Genomic DNA, 20,367 nt, shown 5'->3' with positions numbered 1-20,367 from the left:
TTTCAGGGAGTGCCATGGGTGCCACCTCCAATGCCATTCTCTCCCTGCTTCCTTGATCAGCCCATTCCTGAGACACAGAAGGAAAGAGTGCGCCACACTATATTTCCCAGTCATCTGGGTGAAGGTTAGAAACAATAGAATTATTCTGAGCCTTGAAAAGTACATAGAGCTGAAAGAGGAAGTGGGAACGAATGTGGCTTTTCCAACTTCCTCCTTCAGCTCTATGTACTTTCCATGGGAGCTTCCCCACCTCTTGACTAAGGGGGTGCTGGGAGGGGGAGAGGGCAGAGGCACCCCAAGCATCAGGGGAAGAACTTAAAGTTATCCTTGCGCCCACGGGTGCCACGTTGGAAATCCCTGCGTTATCTGAAGCCCAAGAAGCCCGCGTTCCCTTAAAAATTGTACATTTATGCAGGTTTGATGGATGCTCAGTGGATTAAGTAACTCACACTTCTTTCATTGGGCCACAGCCTTATTTGTAATCATGGGCGACATGAAGATTGCATGCTGTTTTGGTTTTGTTTTGAAAAGGTGAAGCAGGTTCATAGAATCGTTAAAAGCTGGAAATGGCGTTAGACGTTTATCCAGCCCAACTGCCTGCTCTGAGCAGGATCTATAACTTACTTATTTCATTACATTACATTTATACCCCACCTTTCCTTCACGGAGCTCAAAGCGGCATACACGATCCCACCCCCCACCCCCCATTTTAATCCTCACAACAACCCTGTGAGGTAGGTTAGGCTGAAAGTGAGTACCTGGTCCAAGATCAACCAGTGCACTGAAATGAATGAGTGGGGACTTGCACCCTGGTCTCTCAGGTCTTAGTCCAGCACCCTAACCACTATACTACACTGTTGTTGGATGCAGCTAAAACACCCCCTGAAATATAACTCTCCAGGCTCTGCTCAGATGTCCTCAGCAAAGGAGAACATGCCATCTTCCTGGGCAGCCTGCTCTGTACCTCTTTCCATTACCAAGTTTCTCCTAATCTTTAGTCCAAAACAGGTTCCCTGCAATTTCCACCCATTGCTCCCAGTTCTGCCTTCTGGAGAGGCAAACAACGGTAAGTCTGTTCCATCTTCTGCACAGCATGGACTTGCTGAAGACTATTGTGTCTCCCCTTCTCTTTTCCAGGCTAAATACACCCAACAACTTCCACTGTTCTGCACAGGATTTGTAAAGTACTCGTTTTTATTGTCCTTGTAGCAACAGAAATCGTGAGCAAGGCAAACATGAATCATGTGCATAGGGTTGTAGCTAGTGTTAGTGTAGCTTAGATCCATTAACTCCAGTGGGTCTGATCTGAGAACTTAGTTGGATACACCTATGGTTTTCTCTCTCTGTCTCATAAAGTCTCTGCTAATAAGCCTATAAATTCTGAAATCTGAATAACGAAGGGACACTGATTCAATCTGCACTTTCCCTACAACTTACTCTGCTTCCTTTATTCCTTTTGCAAAGAATTTGTGGTGGCCTAGAAGTTGGCAGAGGAACACTTTATTTTCTGGAACGAATTTTTTCACAGGCAGTCTACTTCTGAATACCAGATTCTGGGGGTCTAGGTGGTTGAAGCCTTTATGTCCCGTTCTAGGATGGAGTGTCCCAGTGGTTCTTATGTTCTTAGGAGCAAAATGTCTTCTGAGCTTAAAAGTATATATATATTTAAGCATCCATTAAGGGGGAGACCACCTCTGTGCCTCTGCAGTGCTGAATTCTGTAAACATACCCAGGCATATCATAGTTATCCTTCCAAAATATAAATACCTAGCCCTAAAATTGGGAAGGATCTCTGTTCCATCCCCCTCTCCGTTTGCCCTTCCTTATTTTATGCACCACGTCGGGGTCTTTGTGCCCCCTGCTCAATGGACCGGTGCCACCTGGGAGTTTCTCCCTTCTCCCTCTAGCGTCGCCGACCCCCACGACACTGCAGAAGCATCCGGAAGGTGGTCCGGAACGACCTATTGCAGAGGGCGTAGCACATGGGGTTGATGGTGCTGTTGACATAGCAAAGCCAGTACCCCAGTTTCCAAAGGCCTTTGGGGATGCATCCCTGGCAGAAAGTCGACACCAGCACCATGATGTTGTAGGGAGTCCAGGTGATGATGAAGGCCAAAAGGATGGCGCTGAGTGTCCGGGCTGCTTTCTTCTCCTTCATCAGAGAGAGCGTTTTCCTTTTGGAGACACGATTCTTCCTCCTCTTCCTCCTGAAGGCTTGGCTCTTGGCCGCTGCTGGAGTCTTCTCCATCAGTGGTGGCATCGCTGCTTTCTTGAGCTTGTTCTCCAGGACCGGAGGTTGCCTTGGGATCCCGACGAGGACCTTTCCGCCAGCCCAGTTCCTACCGGACGCTGCCTTGGGATCTCGGCACTGACCTGGCCGCGGTGGCTGCAGGACAGTGTTGATCATGGGCAGGCGGATGACTGCTGAGCAGATGGTGTGGACTTCGAAGGGCTGTTCCTCGCCCTCGGATGACGTCAAGGAGTCGGCAGAGGCCTCCTCCACTTCCTCATCCTCCGTGTTGTTCCAGCTGCCATTGCTGCTTTGGTCTACGAACAGGCCTTCGGCCCTCTGCCCAGCAGGAAAGCAGCATGTCTGGAGAGGAAGGACAACCACGGCAGAGGAAGCTGCGACAGCGTGGGATGGCTCGGAGCTGCTACTGCTGCTGCCCCCGCTGCCACTGTTTGGGGGTATTCTGGAGGCAGCTTGGGGTTTGTTCCCAAACTCTGAGCCCTGTAGTCCAGACAGTTCCTTGGCTCTCTTCTGGATCTCCTGGAAGATCTTCCAGTAGAGAGCCACCATTATGATGACGGGGAGGTAGAAGGCCGCAATGGCCGTTCCGAAGGTGATGATTGGCACGGAGAAGAACTGAATGTAGCAATCGTCCTCGGGGACTGTCCGCTTGCCGACAAAGTTCTGCCAGAACAAGATGGCGGGTGCCCACAGGATAATGGAGATCAGCCAAGCCAAGCCTATCATAACAGCGGCCCTCTTGGGTGTCCGCTTGGTTCTGTAGGTGAGTGGGCGGGTGATGGAGAAGTAGCGGTCGAAGCTGATGACCAACAGGTTCATGACAGACGCGTTGCTGGCAACGTAGTCCAGAGCCAGCCACAAATCGCAGGCCACACTGCCCATCGCCCACCGCCCCATGACAATGTAGGTGGTGTACAAGTTCATGGAGATGGCTCCAATGATGAGGTCGGCGCCAGCTAAGCTGAGCAAGAAGTAATTGTTGACGGTCTTCAGCTCCCGGTTGACCTTGAAAGAGATCATCACCAGAAGGTTCCCCACCACAGTGACAAAGGAGATGATCCCCGTCGTCAAAATGATCAAGACCACCTCCCAAAGAGAGTGCCCACCTTCTGACGAAGGCTTGGTGGGTTCCAGGGTGTCGTTTGGAGCTAGTGGGTTGCTTGAGATGTTCATGGTGTCACCGTGAAGCCTCTCCTGCCCACCATCTAGAAAAGGGTTCCAGGAAGACAGCCACATGGGTATGTGGAACAAGGTCCTTTTTTACTTCTGATGGCCACTTCAGATTAAAAGGAAGTGGCAGTTGCAGACTGTCCTTCAGCTCAAGGACTTCACCTGGAAGGAGAGGAATGGAGACAGAAGTAAGTAACATAACCCGATGCCTGCAAAGCCTACATTGGTGGTCCCAGATAAATCCCTGCTCCAACTCTGAGCCTTTTTTCTCTAGTCCTCTTAGAAAAACAGTTGCAAAGCAAAATGTGCAGGTATCCTCCTAAGTGAAATCTGTGAAATGAGACAACCTGCGTGTTCCACTTGTAAGACATTTTAGCCAATGAGTAAAGTCAGAGCTATGATTGATGCACTTCCTGTTTGGACCCCAGGCGATATAAATCCCCGATCTCCTAAAGAGCTCCTGTTTCAACCTCCCCCTTCAATGCACTTTTCTGGCTTCTGTCTTATTTTCTAAGCGGAAGCTCAACAGGTTAAGCCTTTTCTCATACAATTATGGGAAAAGCTTCACTGTGGTAGAGCATGAGGCTCTTGACCTGGGGTGGGGAGCACATTTTTCAGGGGGAAATCACACTGTGAAATTGCGCGAGATCGTGGCATCCAAAATGGCCACTATTCTCTCGTGATTAAAAAAGGATGTCCCGGTTTTTCCGGGACACTTGTGGGGTATGCATTTGTCTCAATTTGCCTGCACGGTGCTTAAGTGGAGGTTAGGCAATGCCCTGTCTTTACTAAACATTTGCAAGAACATAAGAAGAGCCTGGCTGCTGGATCAGGCCAAAGCCCCATCTTGTCCAGCATCCTGTTCTCAGTTTCCAACCAGATGCTCGCAAGCAGGACCTGAGCATAGCAGAGAAATCTCCACTTGTGATTACGAGCAACTGGCACACTGCCTCCAATAACAGAGGTAGTGTATAGCCATTGTGGCTAATAGCCATTCATTCTGTTTGGCTTGTGGGAAGATTACATGACATGGATCATTCATCTTGATTTGCTTGCAGGGCATTTACACATCTTACCAATCATTCGCTCATCCATCCATCCATCCATCCATCCATCCATCCATCTCCCCATCACATTTCCAACTGCAAAAAGTCTGGTGTGTGTGTTTTTTAAGTGGGTTTGTTGCATCAAAGCACTTAAATGTACAAACCTTAAATTCCTCCTGCAAAACATTTATTAATTTTTACTTTCATAAAAGTAAAAAAGCAGCATTACAATATCTAAGAATAAAACCAGCAAGAAGCATCCACTGTTAAATGCCAATGAGCTAAAAAGGAGAAAATTCATATTGCAAAGGAGGCCTGCGTTGAAAAGGGTGCCATTCCAGACCCTCCAAGTGCCCCTATTTTCCAGGAACAGTCCTGGATTTACAGAAGCTGTCCTGGTTTCTGATTTGATCCTGGAATGTCCTGCTTTTCCTTAGGGCATTCCTATTTTCATCAGGTAAATGTTGGAGAGTATGGCATTATTGGACCCCCGAAACAAGGAGATAAGTAACTATACATCTGAAGCACCCCCCAACCTTTAGAAGACATCTGAAGCAACCCAGTCAGATGGGTGAGGTATAAATAATAAAATTGTTGTTGTTGAGTAGGATGTCCCTATTTTCATCAGAGAAATGTTGGAGGGTGTGCCATTCTCAGAAGGCATCTGAAGGAAGAAAGGGATGGTTTCTGCCAAATCGTCTACTGGCAGTGAGTTCCACAGGGCAAGGCTTACCATCCTAAGGCTCTGGACCCTTGCAAAGGTGAGCCGAACCTCAGGGGTATGGGGAAACCCCTAGAAATGCCCCAACAGAGGATCTCAAGGCTCATGGTGGAGCATAAGGAATCAGGAAGGATTTTTAAGGTCTTTTGAGCCCCAGTTGTTTAGGCTTTGTGAATTAACCCAAGTACCTTGACCCAGTAGCAAATGGCAACAGTCTGCAGGTGATCTAAGAAAATAAATCTAGCGTACCTGAAGGCCTGCCATATGGGATATGGGGGAAACAGCTGCTTTGGTCTACAATGTCCTCACCTCACCTCCTGTCCCTCCCTGGGCAGCTTGGAAGGTCTCCTTTGGTCTTTCTCCTCCTTCCTTTCTCCTTTCTTTCTCTCCCTCCTGTCCACCAAGGGGCAGCTGAGGGTGACGGCGGCAGTGGGGGGTTTCTCAAGCAGAAAGAGCCGGCCGCTGTTCCTTTCAAAACTGCTCCTTGTGGGGCTTCCCCCACTTCTTCTCTGTCTTCCCCTTGTGTCAATATTCCATAGTCACGAGTTCAAACAGAACCTCCTGGCACCACAGAGGCACCTTGGGAGAGAAGGAAGCTGAGGCCTGATTAAAATAGGGAGGCTTGTGGCTCAGGGGCAGGACCTGCTGGGTATGCAGGAGGTTCCAAGTTCAAGTTAAAAAAGAACTCGGGTAAGTGATAGAACAGGGGACGCGGGTGGCGCTGTGGGTTAAACCACAGAGCCTAGGACTTGCCGATCAGAAGGTCGGCGGTTCAAATCCCCACGACGGGATGAGCTCCCGTTGCTCGATCCCTGCTCTTGCCAACCTAGCAGTTTGAAAGCACATCAAAGTGCAAGTAGATAAATAGGTACTGCTCTGGCGGGAAGGTAAACGGCGTTTCCATGCTCTGCTCTGGTTTGCCAGAAGCGGCTTAGTCATGCTGGCCACATGACCCGGAAGCTGTACGCCGGCTCCCTCGGCCTATAAAGCACGATGAATGCCACAACCCCAGAGTTGGCCACGACTGGACCTAATGGTCAGGGGTCCCTTTACCTTTTCAAGTGATAGAACAGACTCTTCTGCCATTGAGATCTTGGTGGAACTGCTGCCATGCAATAGAACAGGAACAGATAGCCCTCCAAGCCTCTCCATCTGGTCCTAAGGATTCTCCCCAGGCTGCACTGGTCTTGCTTTGAACCCCCAGTGTTTGTGCCTGGCTGGAATGTGCCCTTAAAGATAATGCTTCTTGCTTGCATGGATGGAAGATGGAGAGAGGGGTGCAAGTGTGTGGAAACTAGCTTACTGCTCAGAGGTAAAATGCAGATGTACTGCTCCACCCAGTTTTGCTTTGACACCCTGCACCCACCCTGCTGTGGTCCTAATCTGGATTACTCCAAGCATGCAGTGGAAAGTGTTGTTGTTGTTACATTTTTATTCCATCTTTCCTCGAAGGAGCTCAAGGTGATGTACATGTTATCCTCACAACAACCTTGTGAGGAAGGTTAGGTGGAGAGAGAGGCAGTGACTGGCCCACAGTCACCCAGGCAGCAGGGTTACATGCCACCCCAATCTCCAAGCGGTGTGAAATCCCAGGGGCTCACTCAGGGTTTGTCCCTTCCTCTCCAGGGTTCCCCCCATGCAATCTGAGACAGCGTCTGTGCGAAGCTAATTCCTCCTCTGCTCTTTTCATACCTTTCCTGGTTCTGGTAGACCAGCAGGGATGGGAGCTTGTCGCAGCAGGAGGGAGAGACTCCCGTGATTCATCCCTGCCTCTTGGCCCCCCTCCTTGCTCTCGCCTGCTTCAGTTTCTGCTTCTGTTTCTTCTTCAGCTTCAGGCTCCTCCCTCTTCTCCCTCTGACCTCCCCTTGCCATCCCACCAGCACTCCCCAGGCCCTGAGCCTTCTTCCCTTGAGGGTTCCCCAGCTGGTTCCCCTCCCACCATTCCTCTGCACCCAAGCAGTCCGTGAGACATCCACATTTTTGCCATTTCCCCTAATATAACACACCGTTCTATGTCACCTTCACCAATGCATGCATTTCTGTACCCATTGCTCTCCACTACAGTGGTACCTTGGGTTACATACGCTTCAGGTTACATACGCTTCAGGTTACAGACTCAGCTAACCCAGAAATAGTGCTTCAGGTTAAGAACTTTGCTTCAGGATAAGAACAGAAATCGTGCTCCGGCGGCGCGGCGGCAGCAGGAGGCCCCATTAGCTAAAGTGGTGCTTTAGGTTAAGAACAGTTTCAGGTTAAGAACGGACCTCTGGAACGAATTAAGTACTTAACCCGAGGTACCACTGTACATGCATTTTTGGTACACATTTTTTGCTTGCAGAACTGCATCACCAAATTTGAAGCAGTGCTGTCTTTGAAGGATTGCATGCCTTGTTTTGCGAAGGGCAAAGCAGGGAGGCTTCCTTTTCAACATGAACCAGACTGAAATCCACCCCCCCGCCCCCAATTCTCTAGACCCAGGTGCCAGGCTTACGGCACCAGCCTGCTCCACCCTCGTATTTCTGGGCCGTGATTTTTCTTGCCTGCTCCAAATGGTTTCTAAACCTCTACCAAGGCAGGGAGGAGAGGGGCTTGCCAAGTGAGGAGGCCAGGTGCGCGTGTCTTGCGGATCGGGCCAAGAGCGGAGCGTGGTCGAGAACGCTGCCTCTCTTAGGCATCCGTCCGTTGGCGGAAAATATTTACATTAGCTTTTGATGAATGGAGCTCTGGATGTCATCATGGAGGTGCTGATGGGGAAAGAGCTGCTCTTGCCACCCTCCTCCTCGGTCTGTACATCTTTGGGCGGCGAGGCTCGAGAGCGCTAAGCCATCTGGAATATCCTGTGCCTCTGTAGGTGCTCCAAGACAGAGGAGGCCTGCCTTCTATTTGTCAACAAGAGGCAATCTCTCGGGTGGCAGAATTGGGAGACGGAGGAATTTGACCCTGAGAGAGGGGGTTCTCCTGCCCAAACATTAGTTCTCTGTGACATTAGACGGACAAAATTAACCTGACAAACAGGATCGAAGCTCCAGGAAGTTTGGGAATTGTAGTACGACGCAGGCAGCGGAAACCTGCCCTAAGCTGCGACTGCTGTTGCAATTGGGAAAAGGAAACAGAAAGGCTGGAGAAGGGAAGACAGAGTTGAAAGGAGAATCAGGGGGCCTTTCCTGTGACTTGCCCAGCCAGGGGCATAGCGTGGGTTGCCGGTGCCCAGGGCGGGGCAAGTGTTGTGCCTTTGTGATGAATTGGGCAGCAGCTCGTCCCCTTGCTGGCCATTGTCTAATTAAGGGAGTGTCTCCTTGCAAACTGGCCCCAGCCTGGGAGTGGAGATAATGCAGAGAAACATGGAGCCAGGAACATTTTTGTCCCCATCTTCCGGACTTCTACATGATGGGCTCACCCACACTTCCCTTTATCCCGCAGTTTCCAGGCATGGGTATGAGACGTTTTTCTTTCGCCCCACGGCTCTCCCTGTGGGAAAGGCACTCTTTTTGTTTGTTTGTTTTTAATTTTGTTTTCATTACTTTTTGTGATAGAAAACAAACAAATAAGCAAGGAAAAGTACATGTAGCGTCTCCACTTTCAATTCATAGCATCTTTTCTCACAGTTCATTTACATTCAGTATGAGACACTGGACTCAACTATACAGCTGCAAATGAAACGTTTTACGTGTGTTGTAAAGTGCATTATACAAATGTGACACTAGATGGCGATGGCGAGCTATGGCAAATTCAATATATATTTCAAAACTTTTTTAAAAAAGCATTTTCACAACATTTTTAATATGTGTCTACATTCTGCCACTATTGTCATAGACGTTTTGGGGGGGAAGAGGTGGAGGGAGAGGGAGGGGGTTGTGGGGGGTGTTGATGACATTTTCATTCTATTGCATAGTGTTTGTGGCAGGGTTTTTGTGTCTACCACCCAGAGTGGCTGGGGAAATCCAGTCAGGTGGGCATGGTACAAATAATAAAGTTCTTCTCATCATTATTACCGCTGAATCGGAACGACGCCAATCCGTAACAAACCTGATTGACTTTTGTTCTGATTCAGTGGTAAACAATGGGCTTTCCTGGGGAAAGCAGTAGGACAAAAGGAAATACCTCTTGGACCCATGCCTAGGAATCATGGAATCATGGATGAGCCTTGGGACTAAAGAACCAGCGGCGTAGCTAGCCGCTCGGGTGCCCAGTGCGGTGCACGCATCCTGCAGCCGGAGGTGGGGTGTGCTGTGTGGAGCCTCTCTGCCACCTCCCCCTCAGCTGTAGGGCGGCTGAGAGAGAGGCGGTGGGCAAATGCTCCACACTGCCGTTTCAGGCAGCACCAAGCCTGCAGTCGCTCAAGCCACCACGTCACTCCCAGGAGAGACGCGTGGCTCGGGCATGCTGCAGGCCCCGCGGTAAGTGCCAGCCCCCACAGTGTGGCGCCCAGTTCCAGCCACGTTTCGTTGCATTTCTTGACTTATTATTTATATTATTATTTATTTTTAAAAACTCATATTTTTGTCATTTTGTCACACACCCCTCAGTGATGACACCCAGGGCGGCCCGCACCTACTGCACCCAACTTCCTCCGCCACTGTAGAGAACAAGAAGCTGAGAGGGAGTGCTATCCCTGGGATGGGTTGTAAGTTCAAAAACGGGCAGGTGGGTGGCTGGGTGGGGGCTGGCTAAGGGTAGAGGGAGGTTTGTTGGGCAGCGAGCGCCCCTTTTGCCCTAATACAACAGCCTCAACTGGTGTGTGACTCACAATACCGGCGTGCATTTGTGGGAACGTTTCGCGTCTCACTTTCTTGAACCCTCTGGAATCTGCCAAAGCGTGTTCTTACTCACACTGTGTTTATGGAATAAAATCGCAGAGTGACACCTCCGCGCTGCCTGCCTTCCTCTCTTTCTCTGCCGCTGTTGTAAGTCAGCGTGCTGTTCTATTTTGGGGTTTGGTGCATGGAAAGGGAATGTGTTGCATGGATGCTCATGGGAGAGCGGGGAATGTGGCACCCGATTGGCTGCGGCCAGAGGTGGTGGCATTCCACAGCTGCACGGGCAGGGCGCTAATCATTACTTTCAGCGTCACAAAGGTTCGTAATGTACATCGAAGCTGTGTGAAGTATTTCTCCAGTACAGTTCCAACAGTTGCTATTTTCAGGTGCGATTCAGTCACAAATTCCAGTTAGTGCAGGTTGTGCAATGAGTCAAGTTGGTTTGGAGGTCTTGCGCAACAAACCAGCATGCCCTCCAACATTTCTCTGGTGAAAATCGGGACGTCCTAAGGAAAACATTCTGGAATCAAATCAGAAACCAGGATGGCTTCTGTAAATTCGGGACTGTTGCTGGAAAATAGGGAGGGTCTGAGCTACCTCCCATTGGACATTTTGTGATAAGGGGAATGTATACCCTCCAACGTTTCTCTGATGAAAATAGGGATGTCCTATTCAGTGATGATGATGCTCCACACAACCACTCTGGGTAGCTTCCAACATATATAAAAACATAATAAAACAGTAAACTTTTTAAAAAGATTCCCTATATAGGACTACCCTCAGATGTCTTATATAGGTTGTATAGTTACTTATCTCCTTGGCTCAGGGGTTGCATAACTCCATACCCTCCAACATTTATCTGATGAAAATAGGATTGCTCTAAGGAAAATGGGGACATTCCAGGATCAACTCAGAAACCAGGACACTTGGAAGGTCTGGAATGGCACTGCTTTCAACTTAGGCCTCCTTTGCAATATGAATTTTCTTTTTTTAGCTCATCGGCATTTAACAATGCTTCTGTGGATGCTTCTCACTGGTTTTATTCTTAGATATTGTAATGCTGCCTTGAAATTGAAATTAAATTGAAATTGAAAGTAAAAATTAATAAATGTTTTTGCGGGAGGAATTTAAGGTTTCTACAATTAAAGTACATCAAAGCGTCAGGAATACACATGGGAAAGTGTGGGATAAACGATGGCTTGATGCAGCCTCACCTGACCTCTCTGCAAAAATGCTCAGTAAATAGCTGATGACGTCTAGCCGCCCCACAGGCGTTGCCTGCAAACAAATTAGGAGGAATGCTCAATAAACAGGTCACCTGACGTGGCCTACGTCTGAGCACGAGCAGAGAAGCCTTGCCGTAAAAGAGGAGTGGATAAACTTTGTCTGTCTTTATTTTTGCAGGTGGATGACATAAATTGCTCCCTCCAGCACCAAGTAACAAAAACCTCAATGTCGAGACACAGTGTGGTGTAGTGGTTAGAGGGTTGGACTATGAGCTGGGAGACTCAGATTCCAACACCTGCTCTGCCATGAAGCTCACTAGGTCAAGCACCTGTCTCTCAGCTTCACCTTAGTTGTAAGGATAAATGGGGAGAGGGGAAAGAATAATCTCTGCCATATTGAGCTCCTTGGGAGGAATGGTGGGATGCAAATAAACCCTTAAAAAGGTAAAGACTAAGGACCCCTGACAGTTAAGTCCAGTCACAGACGACTCTGGGGTTGCGGCGCCCATCTCGCTTTATAGGCCGAAGGAGCTGGCGTTTCTCCGCTCCACAGATAGTTTTTCCGGGTCATGAGGTCAGCATGACTAAGCCACTTCTGGCGCAACAGAACACTGAAACCAGAGCAGTGCACGGAAACACCGTTTACCTTCCCGTCGGAGCAGTACATATTTACCTACATGCACTTTTTAGTGTGCTTTCTTACTGCTAAGTTGGCAGGAGCTGGGACCGAGCAACAGGAGCTCACCCTATTGTGGGGATTTGACCCACCAACCTTCTGATCGGCAAACCCAAGAGGCTCAGTGGTTTAGACCACAGCGCCACCCTCATCCCTCAGCGTGACCTTAACTCCTCTTCTGTTCTTGCAGTGGATGAATGAATTTGAACAGTTTGTTTGCATTTTGTAATTTTGACTATAATATTAATAAACATGATCTGTTCTGTGCACATTGATGTTCAAAGGTTGTTGCCGTCTCAGCCTGACCTACCTTGCAGGGTTGTTGTGAGGGTAGGATGTAAAGGGAGAGAACCATGTCTGCCACCTTGCAGGAAAGGTGGGCTTATCAAGTACAAATGTCCAGTTTCATAGCCAGGATCTGACTTTCCAAAAGCACCAGCCTGGCTGCAGTTAGAAACGAGTGGCGGTGCAGATAGACCTAGGATCTGATGCATTACATAATGGTGTCTTTTATATCTGCAGACGCATCCATTCTCAATTGATGCCCAGAGTCGGGGACCGTCTGCCTGCTTACCCTTATTTAATTTCTCTCCTTCTAAAAGCCTTAATTTGAAACAGAAGGCAGTTGTTTACAACCTTGCCAGGGGTCCAGCAAGGCCCCTGAAGGGAATCTAACACAGGGACATAAGGAGAGCCTGGCTGCTTCTGCTGGACCACACCAAAGGCCCGTCTAGTTCAGCATCCTTTCCTCACAGTGGCCAAGCAGGCGCTCCAACGGGAAGCTGGGAAGCAAAGCCAATGGTCAAGAGTAGGGTAGGGGCGCCATGTTTCTAGAAGGAAAATTCAGGACACAAAAGTTGTTAAGCTTTTTTGGGGGGGAATGAAAAATCGCACTAAAATGCTGATGGAATTTCACGAAGACTTAAAAACAAAAGATCAGAAACTGACGTAAAAAAAGTGGAGAAGTGAAATTAAGGCTGGAAAATTGAGAACCAGGAAAATCAAAACGGACAGATTCACCTGTCCCTTGCATGGGGTGGGGTGTCTTGACTTTTCCCACTTTTTTTTGCTGTGGGAAAGAGAAACCAGATCTTCCAAAAGCTATGCGAAGAGAATAAAACGTAGCACACGTGCATTGCAAAGCTTGCAGGAAACTATTGAGGCTGCCTTTGCTGGCAGGTGGTTAGTGTTACTGCTGGGGGCGGGGGGCGGACTGGGGAAGTGAGCCCCCACTCAGCTCTCTCCAGAGAAGTGGAACATTTGTCTCATATCTTCCCCATATAAGCTCTCCCCGTCTGCTTAAGCCACGTGCTTGCAATTCCACATAACTTGCGAGAGCTTCTAAACACTGAAGTGTTTGGAACTTTTCATTTGAGCGTGCAGGATTGAACCCCTGAACCTCTTTCCAGGGCCATGGCTTGGCCCAGAAAGACATTTGATTTGACTGATTATCTGTACACTGCTCCCCCAACAACGACACCGCGCTCAACGCAGCTCCAGATAATTACAAAGCACTGAAAATTAGCAAGCAACCTTTCTATCAGAGTAACCGTACTGAGCACAATAGCACAGAATTAAAGCGATGCGGGTGGCGCTGTGGTCTAAACCACTGAGCTTCTTGGGCTTGCCGATCGGAAGGTCGGTGCTTCAAATCCCCACCATGACGGGGTGAGCTCCCTTTGCTCGGTCCCAGCTCCTGCCAACCTAGCAGTTTGAAAGCACGCCAGTGCAAGTAGATAAATAGGTACCGCTGCGGCGGGAAGGTAAACGGCGTTTTCCGTGCGCTGCTCTGGTTTCGCCAGAAGCGGCTTAGTCATGCTGGCCACATGACCCGGAAAAACTGTCTGCGGACAAACGTCGGCTCCCTCGGCCAGTAAAGCGAGATGAGCGCTGCAACCCCAGAGTCATTTGCGACTGGACTTAACTGTCAGGGTCCTTTACCTTTACCTTTTAAAGTGATTCAGTTAACATGGAATGTTTCTTGGGGTGGTATGTGGGGACAAATTGTTATATGCATTTTCAGAAAACGAAAACTCAACGCTCCCTTGCAAGCAGCAGCACATTGTTACAGAAAGTAATGGTGACAGTGCCTCTGAGCATATAGTCACCTTGCTTTGGGGAGAGGGGGGATCCCATGCTTCTCTGTTCTGAGAATCCTTTACATTATAATGACACTTTTCCTTCTTGGACTGCAAGGGGGCGTACATTGTTCTCTTCCCCTCTCCCAATTTTATCCTCACAACAGCCCTGAAAGGTAGGCTTGGGCTGAGAGATACTGGCGGGTCCAAGGTCCCCAGTGGTCTTCCATGTCTCAGGCCAGGGATGCTGAGTTGCGCCCAACATTGGAGGGGCCCATTGCGCATGCATGACGTCACACGTACGATGTCCCCCAACCCTTCTTGAGCAGGGGCAATGGGTCCCTTAATCTGGAAAAGGTGAGGTACACATAAAACAGTCTTCTTGGTACTAATTCTGGGTTCTCTGTTCAAATGAGAACCAATTTGCTTGGAAGTAAATCCTTCTGAAATGAATTGGAAATGCTTCTGAGTGAGCACGGTTAACAAACAGGCCTTCTCTTGCCCGTGGTTCCTCATTGTAGCCCACAACTGTTTCTCTTCTGCCATCTGACCTACGCTTGGGATGCAAACCATCCCCTTCCAACCTCCAAGGGCACAGGATGGGCAGGAAGCATTTCTGTGTGTCTGTTGAGGAAATTCTTTCTGTTGTTAAATAGCAAGCAAAATTCTTTCCCACAATTTTTCATTTGATGGGTGAATGTCTCAGTTATGGTTTCCCTCCACATTTTCACGGCGGTTTGTGAATGCTGTTTTTAAAGGGCTTGTGAAAATTCAATTTAGGATGAATTTCTCCTGCTATGCACATTTTGTTTTGGTATGCAATTTTGCCCATCATACACATTTTTCGCAAAGCAATTTCCTCTAATATAGTGCAATTTTTCTGCATGCTAATTTTTGGCTTTACATGCATAGACACACATTTTACCCCAGTGCTTCTGTTTTGGTACATGTCACTTGGCCCGAGAACTGCATTGCCATATTCTGAGAACCGTCAAGGTTTGCTGGGTTTGAATGAGGTAGGCTTGCCTTCAAATGCAAACAGAATCAAATTTGTCTTTCATTTCTAGGTGAAATGTGTTTATTTCTAATGAGCATCTAGTCTATATTAAATCTAACGCTACGTTCCAGAGAGGCAGCTGTGCTAGCCTATTCAGGCAAACAAACACAGAAAGAGCCTTGTGGCGCTATAAAACTAGACTCTTTATTGCGGCTGAAAGCTTTATGCCACTGAATAACTGTGGATGTTTAGGTCTACAATCCACCGACCATCAGTGATTTGACACAGACAGATAATATCAAAAGAGCTCAGTGGGTAATGAGGCTGGTTTTTAGGCCTGAGAGTCAGTGTCCTGGGTCAATTTGCCAGGATTTGTCCCCTTACATTGAACAAAAGCATTTCCCAGGCATTTGTAATTTCCCATTACATTGAACAAAAGCATTTTCCAGGCAGTCAACAGTTTTGGTAGGAATCAGCCACATGCTGGCAAATTCAGGTTGCGCAATTCAGGCTGATTTGGAGCATTTGCACAACAAACTCCCCCCCCCCCCGCAATTCCCCCCCCAGACTTCTTTTTATAAGGAAAACGATAGGGAATGCACAATAAATTGTGGGATAGCCGTTGCTTTGATGCTACGCCATCTAACATGCCCATAAACAAATCAGAACAAGTGCTGGATAAATTGCCACGGTTGTCTTAGCCTCCCCGTAAACTTTGTGCAAACAAGACAGGATGAATGCTCATGAAAACAGATTGTCTGGAAATGGCCTCAGCTGTGCCTTAGATCGTGTCGATCTCTAAAGGCTACAAGGCAGTTGACATGAATGCCTCACTTACCTTCCTGAGTCCTGACTCAGATTCTCGGATCATAGCCCATCCAGGTGAGATGCCTGCTGGCCTCTCTGGTTCCTTTGAGACTCACTGAAGACTTGCCTGGTCTCCAGCCGAGGGCTTTTGCTCTTTCTGGGAAGTCTGGTAGTGGGAGCAAACAGCAGACTGGAAGAAGAAGGGGAAAAAACACCCACCCAGCACTCCAATAAACCATCCTCCTCTCCTTCGCTCCCTCTGCTGGATACGAGACCAAGAGTGAGACTCCTGGCTTTGTGGGAGGATTTTAGAAGGTTGTTATGGAATTGACAAATACGAAATGGATTAGTAGCATAGGAAGTTGCCTTCGGCTGAGTCAGACCATTGGCCCATCTAGCTCCATATTGTCTGCACTGACTGGCAGCAGATCTCGTCAGGGTTTCAGGCAGAGAATCCGATCCTAACCCTATCTGGAGATGCTGGGGTTGAACCTGGGGCATCAAGCATTTAAGCTCCATCGCTGGCCTATGGCACTTTCCAGCTTTTTAAAAAAAATCCTTACTGTAAAAAAAAGAAAACCACAAATATACCTCTGCTTTGGTAACTGGAAGCAGAAAGGCTGACTTTTGTTTAGAAGGCTGGGTGTGAGAAGGGGTGTAGCCATGGGCTTAGTGTATTTTTATTTATTTACTTTATTTGGGGGGCAGCTGCCCCCCTGCCCCTGGCTACACCCATGGTTGCAGCTTTGCAGTTGAGCATCAGTCGGAACTGGGACGTGGGTGGCGCTGTGGGTTAAACCACAGAGCCCAGGGCTTGCCGATCAGAAGGTTGGCGGTTCGAATCCCCGCGACGGGGTGAGCTCCCGTTGCTCGGTCCCTGCTCCTGCCAACCTAGCAGTTCGAAAGCACGTCAAAGTGCAAGTAGATAAATAGGTACTGCTCCGGCGGGAAGGTAAACGGTGTTTCTGTGCGCTGCTCTGGTTCACCAGAAGCTGCTTAGTCATGCTGGCCACATGATCTGGAAGCTGTACGCCGGCTCCCTCGGGCAATGAAGCGAGATGAGCGCCGCAACCCCAGAGTCGGCCACGACTGGACCTAATGGTCAGGGGTCCCTTTACCTTTATCAGTCGGAACTGACACCGATGCTAACTTGAAGAGCTAGACCTTGAAGAAATTGTGCTTGAGCTTGCTTTTCATAGAATCATAGAATTGTAGAGTTGGAAGGGACCCTGACAATCAACAACAACAACAACAACAACAACAACAAGTATTATTATTATTATTATTATTATTATTATTATTATTATTATTATTTATACCCCGTCCCAGTCACTCTGGGCAGCTTCCAACAGAACACTAAAATACAATCTAGTCCAACCCTGAGCAATGCACAAATATGCAGCTGTCCTATACTGGGATCGAACCTGCAACCCTGGTGTCATGAGCGCCACACTCTAAGCAGCCCATTCCTTTCCCCTCAAGTGCCATGTTTATTTTTAGTTGAGAACAGTCTTAATGCTACCCCCCCCCCGTGAGCCTCTTTGAGAGCCTTTGGCTAAAGGGGCTATTGATTTAAAGAAATTAAATAAATATGGCTAGGCTTTAGTAGGAATCATTACAGTCAAACCTTGGTTGTCGAATGGAATCCGTTCTGGAAGACCTTTCGACTTCCAAAATGTTCGACAACCGAGGCATGGCTTCAAAAAGCTTCTTGCACTCAAGCAGAAGCCGTGTCGGATGTTCAGCTTCTGAAAAATATTCAAAATCCGGAGCATTTACTTCTGGGTTTTCCGTGTTCGGGAACTGAAACGTATGATAATGGAGGCGTTTGGGAACCGAGGTATCAGATTGCTTCATCTTATTAATAGGAGGTGTTTGTTCGCTCTAGTGATATTTGTCTGGCTATTTACTTTTTGTTATGTTTTGTAACTGCCGGTGTGTTATCCTGGAATGTTGCTGCCTGACATTTTATGGTGGAGAATTTATCTGATGTTGTGAGCTGCTTTGAGCATAGCTTGCCATGGAGGAGCAGCATTCAATTAAAATGAGGCTTCTGGTGAATTCCTTGTAAACTAATATGCCTGCCTTGGTCTAGGCTACGCTTCCCCTATGTCGTACCCTCCAGCTGTACTGGGGCTGATGGGAATTGTAGTCCAAAATATCTGGAGAGCACCAGGTCAGCACAAGCCAGGATATGCTGAACAGGTGCGACAGAATATGTGACTTGTCTGGTCTTTAACAGTTGTGTCAGTGGAAATTTCGGCCCATGTTAGTTGCACTTCCTAAAACAGTACCATTAGGTCCAGTCGTGACCGACTCTGGGGTTGTGATGCTCATCTCACTTTATTGGCCGAGGGAGCCGGCGTACAGCTTCCAGGTCATGTGGCCAGCATGACTAAGCCGCTTCTGGTGAACCAGAGCAGCACATGGAAATGCCATTTACCTTCCCGCCGGAGCGGTACCTATTTATCTATTTGTACTTTGACGTGCTTTCAAACTGCTAGGTTGGCAGGAGCTGGGACTGAACAACGGGAGCTCACCCCGTCACAGGGATTCGAACCGCTGACCTTCTGATTGGCAAGTCCTAGGCTCTGTGGTTTAACCCACAGCACCAACAGTACACAAACCAAAACTTGGACTTCTGCAGGTTTCATGATGCAGTTCTCCATCCAAAGACTGTGTACAAAAATATTTAGTTTTGTTTTTAAAGAAATGCTTTTAAAGAAACAAACACAGGTAAGGCTGGAACAGTGGGAAACTGAGAGAAACCAAAATCGGCAGACTTATCAGTAATGTGCCAAACTGAACTAAAAACTGGGAAAATAAGAAACCGAGTGAAACTGAAATGGACATGTCTGTCCATTCCTGAGGACAAATGGATCTGGCTTCAGCTTCTTTGGGGAAGACCTTAGCTTGGCAAAGCAAACCATGGTGCCCTGTGCATTTCCAATCTTCCAAACCATGGTTAGCTTAAGTGTACGGTGAGGTGTAGCATCGGTGCCACTGAGACAGAGAAACAACAATACAAAGTTAGGTGAGTGGATCTGCAGTCCAGAAGCCCATTTCCATAGTCACTGTACAAAGCAGAGCAGACAGGAAACAGCTGTGAGATTTAAAACATCTCTCCTTTGTACAGAGTAGTGCTGTATGTGGGAACTCGCTGGAACACGGGCCTAGATTAATGGGGTGAGCTTGCCATAGAACACAGCTGGGCCTTTCATGGGAAGAAAAAGGTCTTAGCCGTAGAGAAGGGCTGCAGAAAACAGTGGGGATGAGAGTGTTTTATTTTCTCCTACGTTTCTTTGCTCATTTCCCATTGGCAGGGCCTGTGTGCTCTATTCATATCCAGGAGCCTGGCTGGATGGAACCCCCAATTTGGCAGGCAGAAAAGCTCCGCTTTCTTTTATTTTCACCAAAGCAATTTTTCCTGGCCTTTCTGCCTTTGTAGAAAGTTATTGGTGGAAGAGAGAAGAGAGTTTTAAGGTTTGATTTCTCATGGTTAGGAATTGGGGGGGGGCGGCAGCGGCTTGATTTTGCTTGCATTTTAATGAGGAACTATCTAAAGCACAACTATACTCGAATTCCACATATCTCTGAATTTTGCAACACACTTCTCCAACCCAAACATGTGTGCAAAAATGCACATGTTGGGGGACTGTGTGCATTGAAAAATGCATACATGAGTGAAAAATCATACCCAAAAAGGTATTACGTTAGGAGAAGATTGCTTGGTATAAAAGTGCATATTAGTCAAAACTTCACACAGAAACATTATTGGGAGAAATTTGCACTAAAATGCTGACGAATCTTCATGAGCATTAAAAACAAAAATTGCAAATCACTGCAGCAATGTGAAGAACAGAATGTGAGATGGGGGGACGGAGAATGAGATACTGAGAAAAACTGAAATTGATTGATCCATCCGTTCCCTCCTCATGGTCGAGAGTAAAATATCTGAATGTTGCAGCACTTCCAGGCTCCTCTGTGGCTGAGAGATTTAGCCAATGGTTGGTGGAGACGTTTGAGAATGTAGTTTGATCTTATTTTTTCAGCAAACCAGCCTGATTATTGGGCTACTAGATTGGACTAGCCCAGTAGTCCAATAGTAGTCTTCAGCTTCCTCCAGCCCCAGCATTGCCAGTGTGGTGTAGTGGTTTAGAGCGGTGGACTCGTAATCTGGTGAACCGGGTTCGCTTCCCCGCTCCTCCACATGCAGTTGCTGGGTGACCTTGGGCTAGTCACGCTTCTCTGAAGTCTCTCAGCCTCACTCACCTCACAGAGTGTTTGTTGTGGGGGAGGAAGGGAAAGGAGATTGTTAGCCGCTTTGAGACTCCTTAAGGGGAGTGAAAGGCGGGATATCAAATCCAAACTCCTCCTCCTCCTCCTCCTCCTCCTCCTCTTCTTGCCAATGTTCAGGGGTGATGGGAGTTGTAGAGTCTTAGAATTGTAGATTTGGGAGAGACCCAAAGGATCAGCTGGTTCAACCCCCTGCAATGCAGAAATCACTGCTAGCCCTGAATCTCCCAACATTCAGTGGTACCAAATGACCCAGCTGTGGTTTAGTATTATCAGGATGTGAGGAAACTGGTGGTTGTAGTCCAACAACAAGTGGAGGTCACAGGTTAAGAATGTAAGCAT

The 20,367-nt window shown here is 48.0% G+C and overlaps 1 protein-coding gene across 1 annotated transcript; it reads right to left on the bottom strand.

Moving 5' to 3' along the window:
* Positions 1-1,176: 1,176 nt before the first annotated feature.
* CHRM1 (cholinergic receptor muscarinic 1) lies at positions 1,177-15,857 on the bottom strand. Its single transcript, XM_083591835.1, has 2 exons — positions 15,761-15,857; positions 1,177-3,583 (listed from the first exon to the last, which is right to left on the bottom strand). Exon 2 carries the CDS (start codon positions 3,485-3,487, stop codon positions 1,904-1,906), a length of 1,584 nt encoding a protein of 527 aa, XP_083447961.1. The 5' UTR covers positions 3,488-3,583; positions 15,761-15,857; the 3' UTR covers positions 1,177-1,903.
* Between the last annotated feature and the right edge of the window lie 4,510 nt (positions 15,858-20,367).

The sequence above is a fragment of the Podarcis filfolensis genome, assembly GCF_964270895.1.
Source record: "Podarcis filfolensis genome assembly, chromosome: 16".
Classification (NCBI taxonomy): Eukaryota; Metazoa; Chordata; class Lepidosauria; order Squamata; family Lacertidae; genus Podarcis; species Podarcis filfolensis.
Note: the sequence above shows the minus strand (reverse complement) of the source record. Positions and strands in the feature narration are given on the sequence as shown.

Coding starts and splice junctions, on each gene's coding strand:
- CHRM1 (XM_083591835.1), bottom strand. CDS start 3,487: ATGTGGCTGTCTTCCTGGAACCCTTTTCTAGATGGTGGGCAGGAGAGG.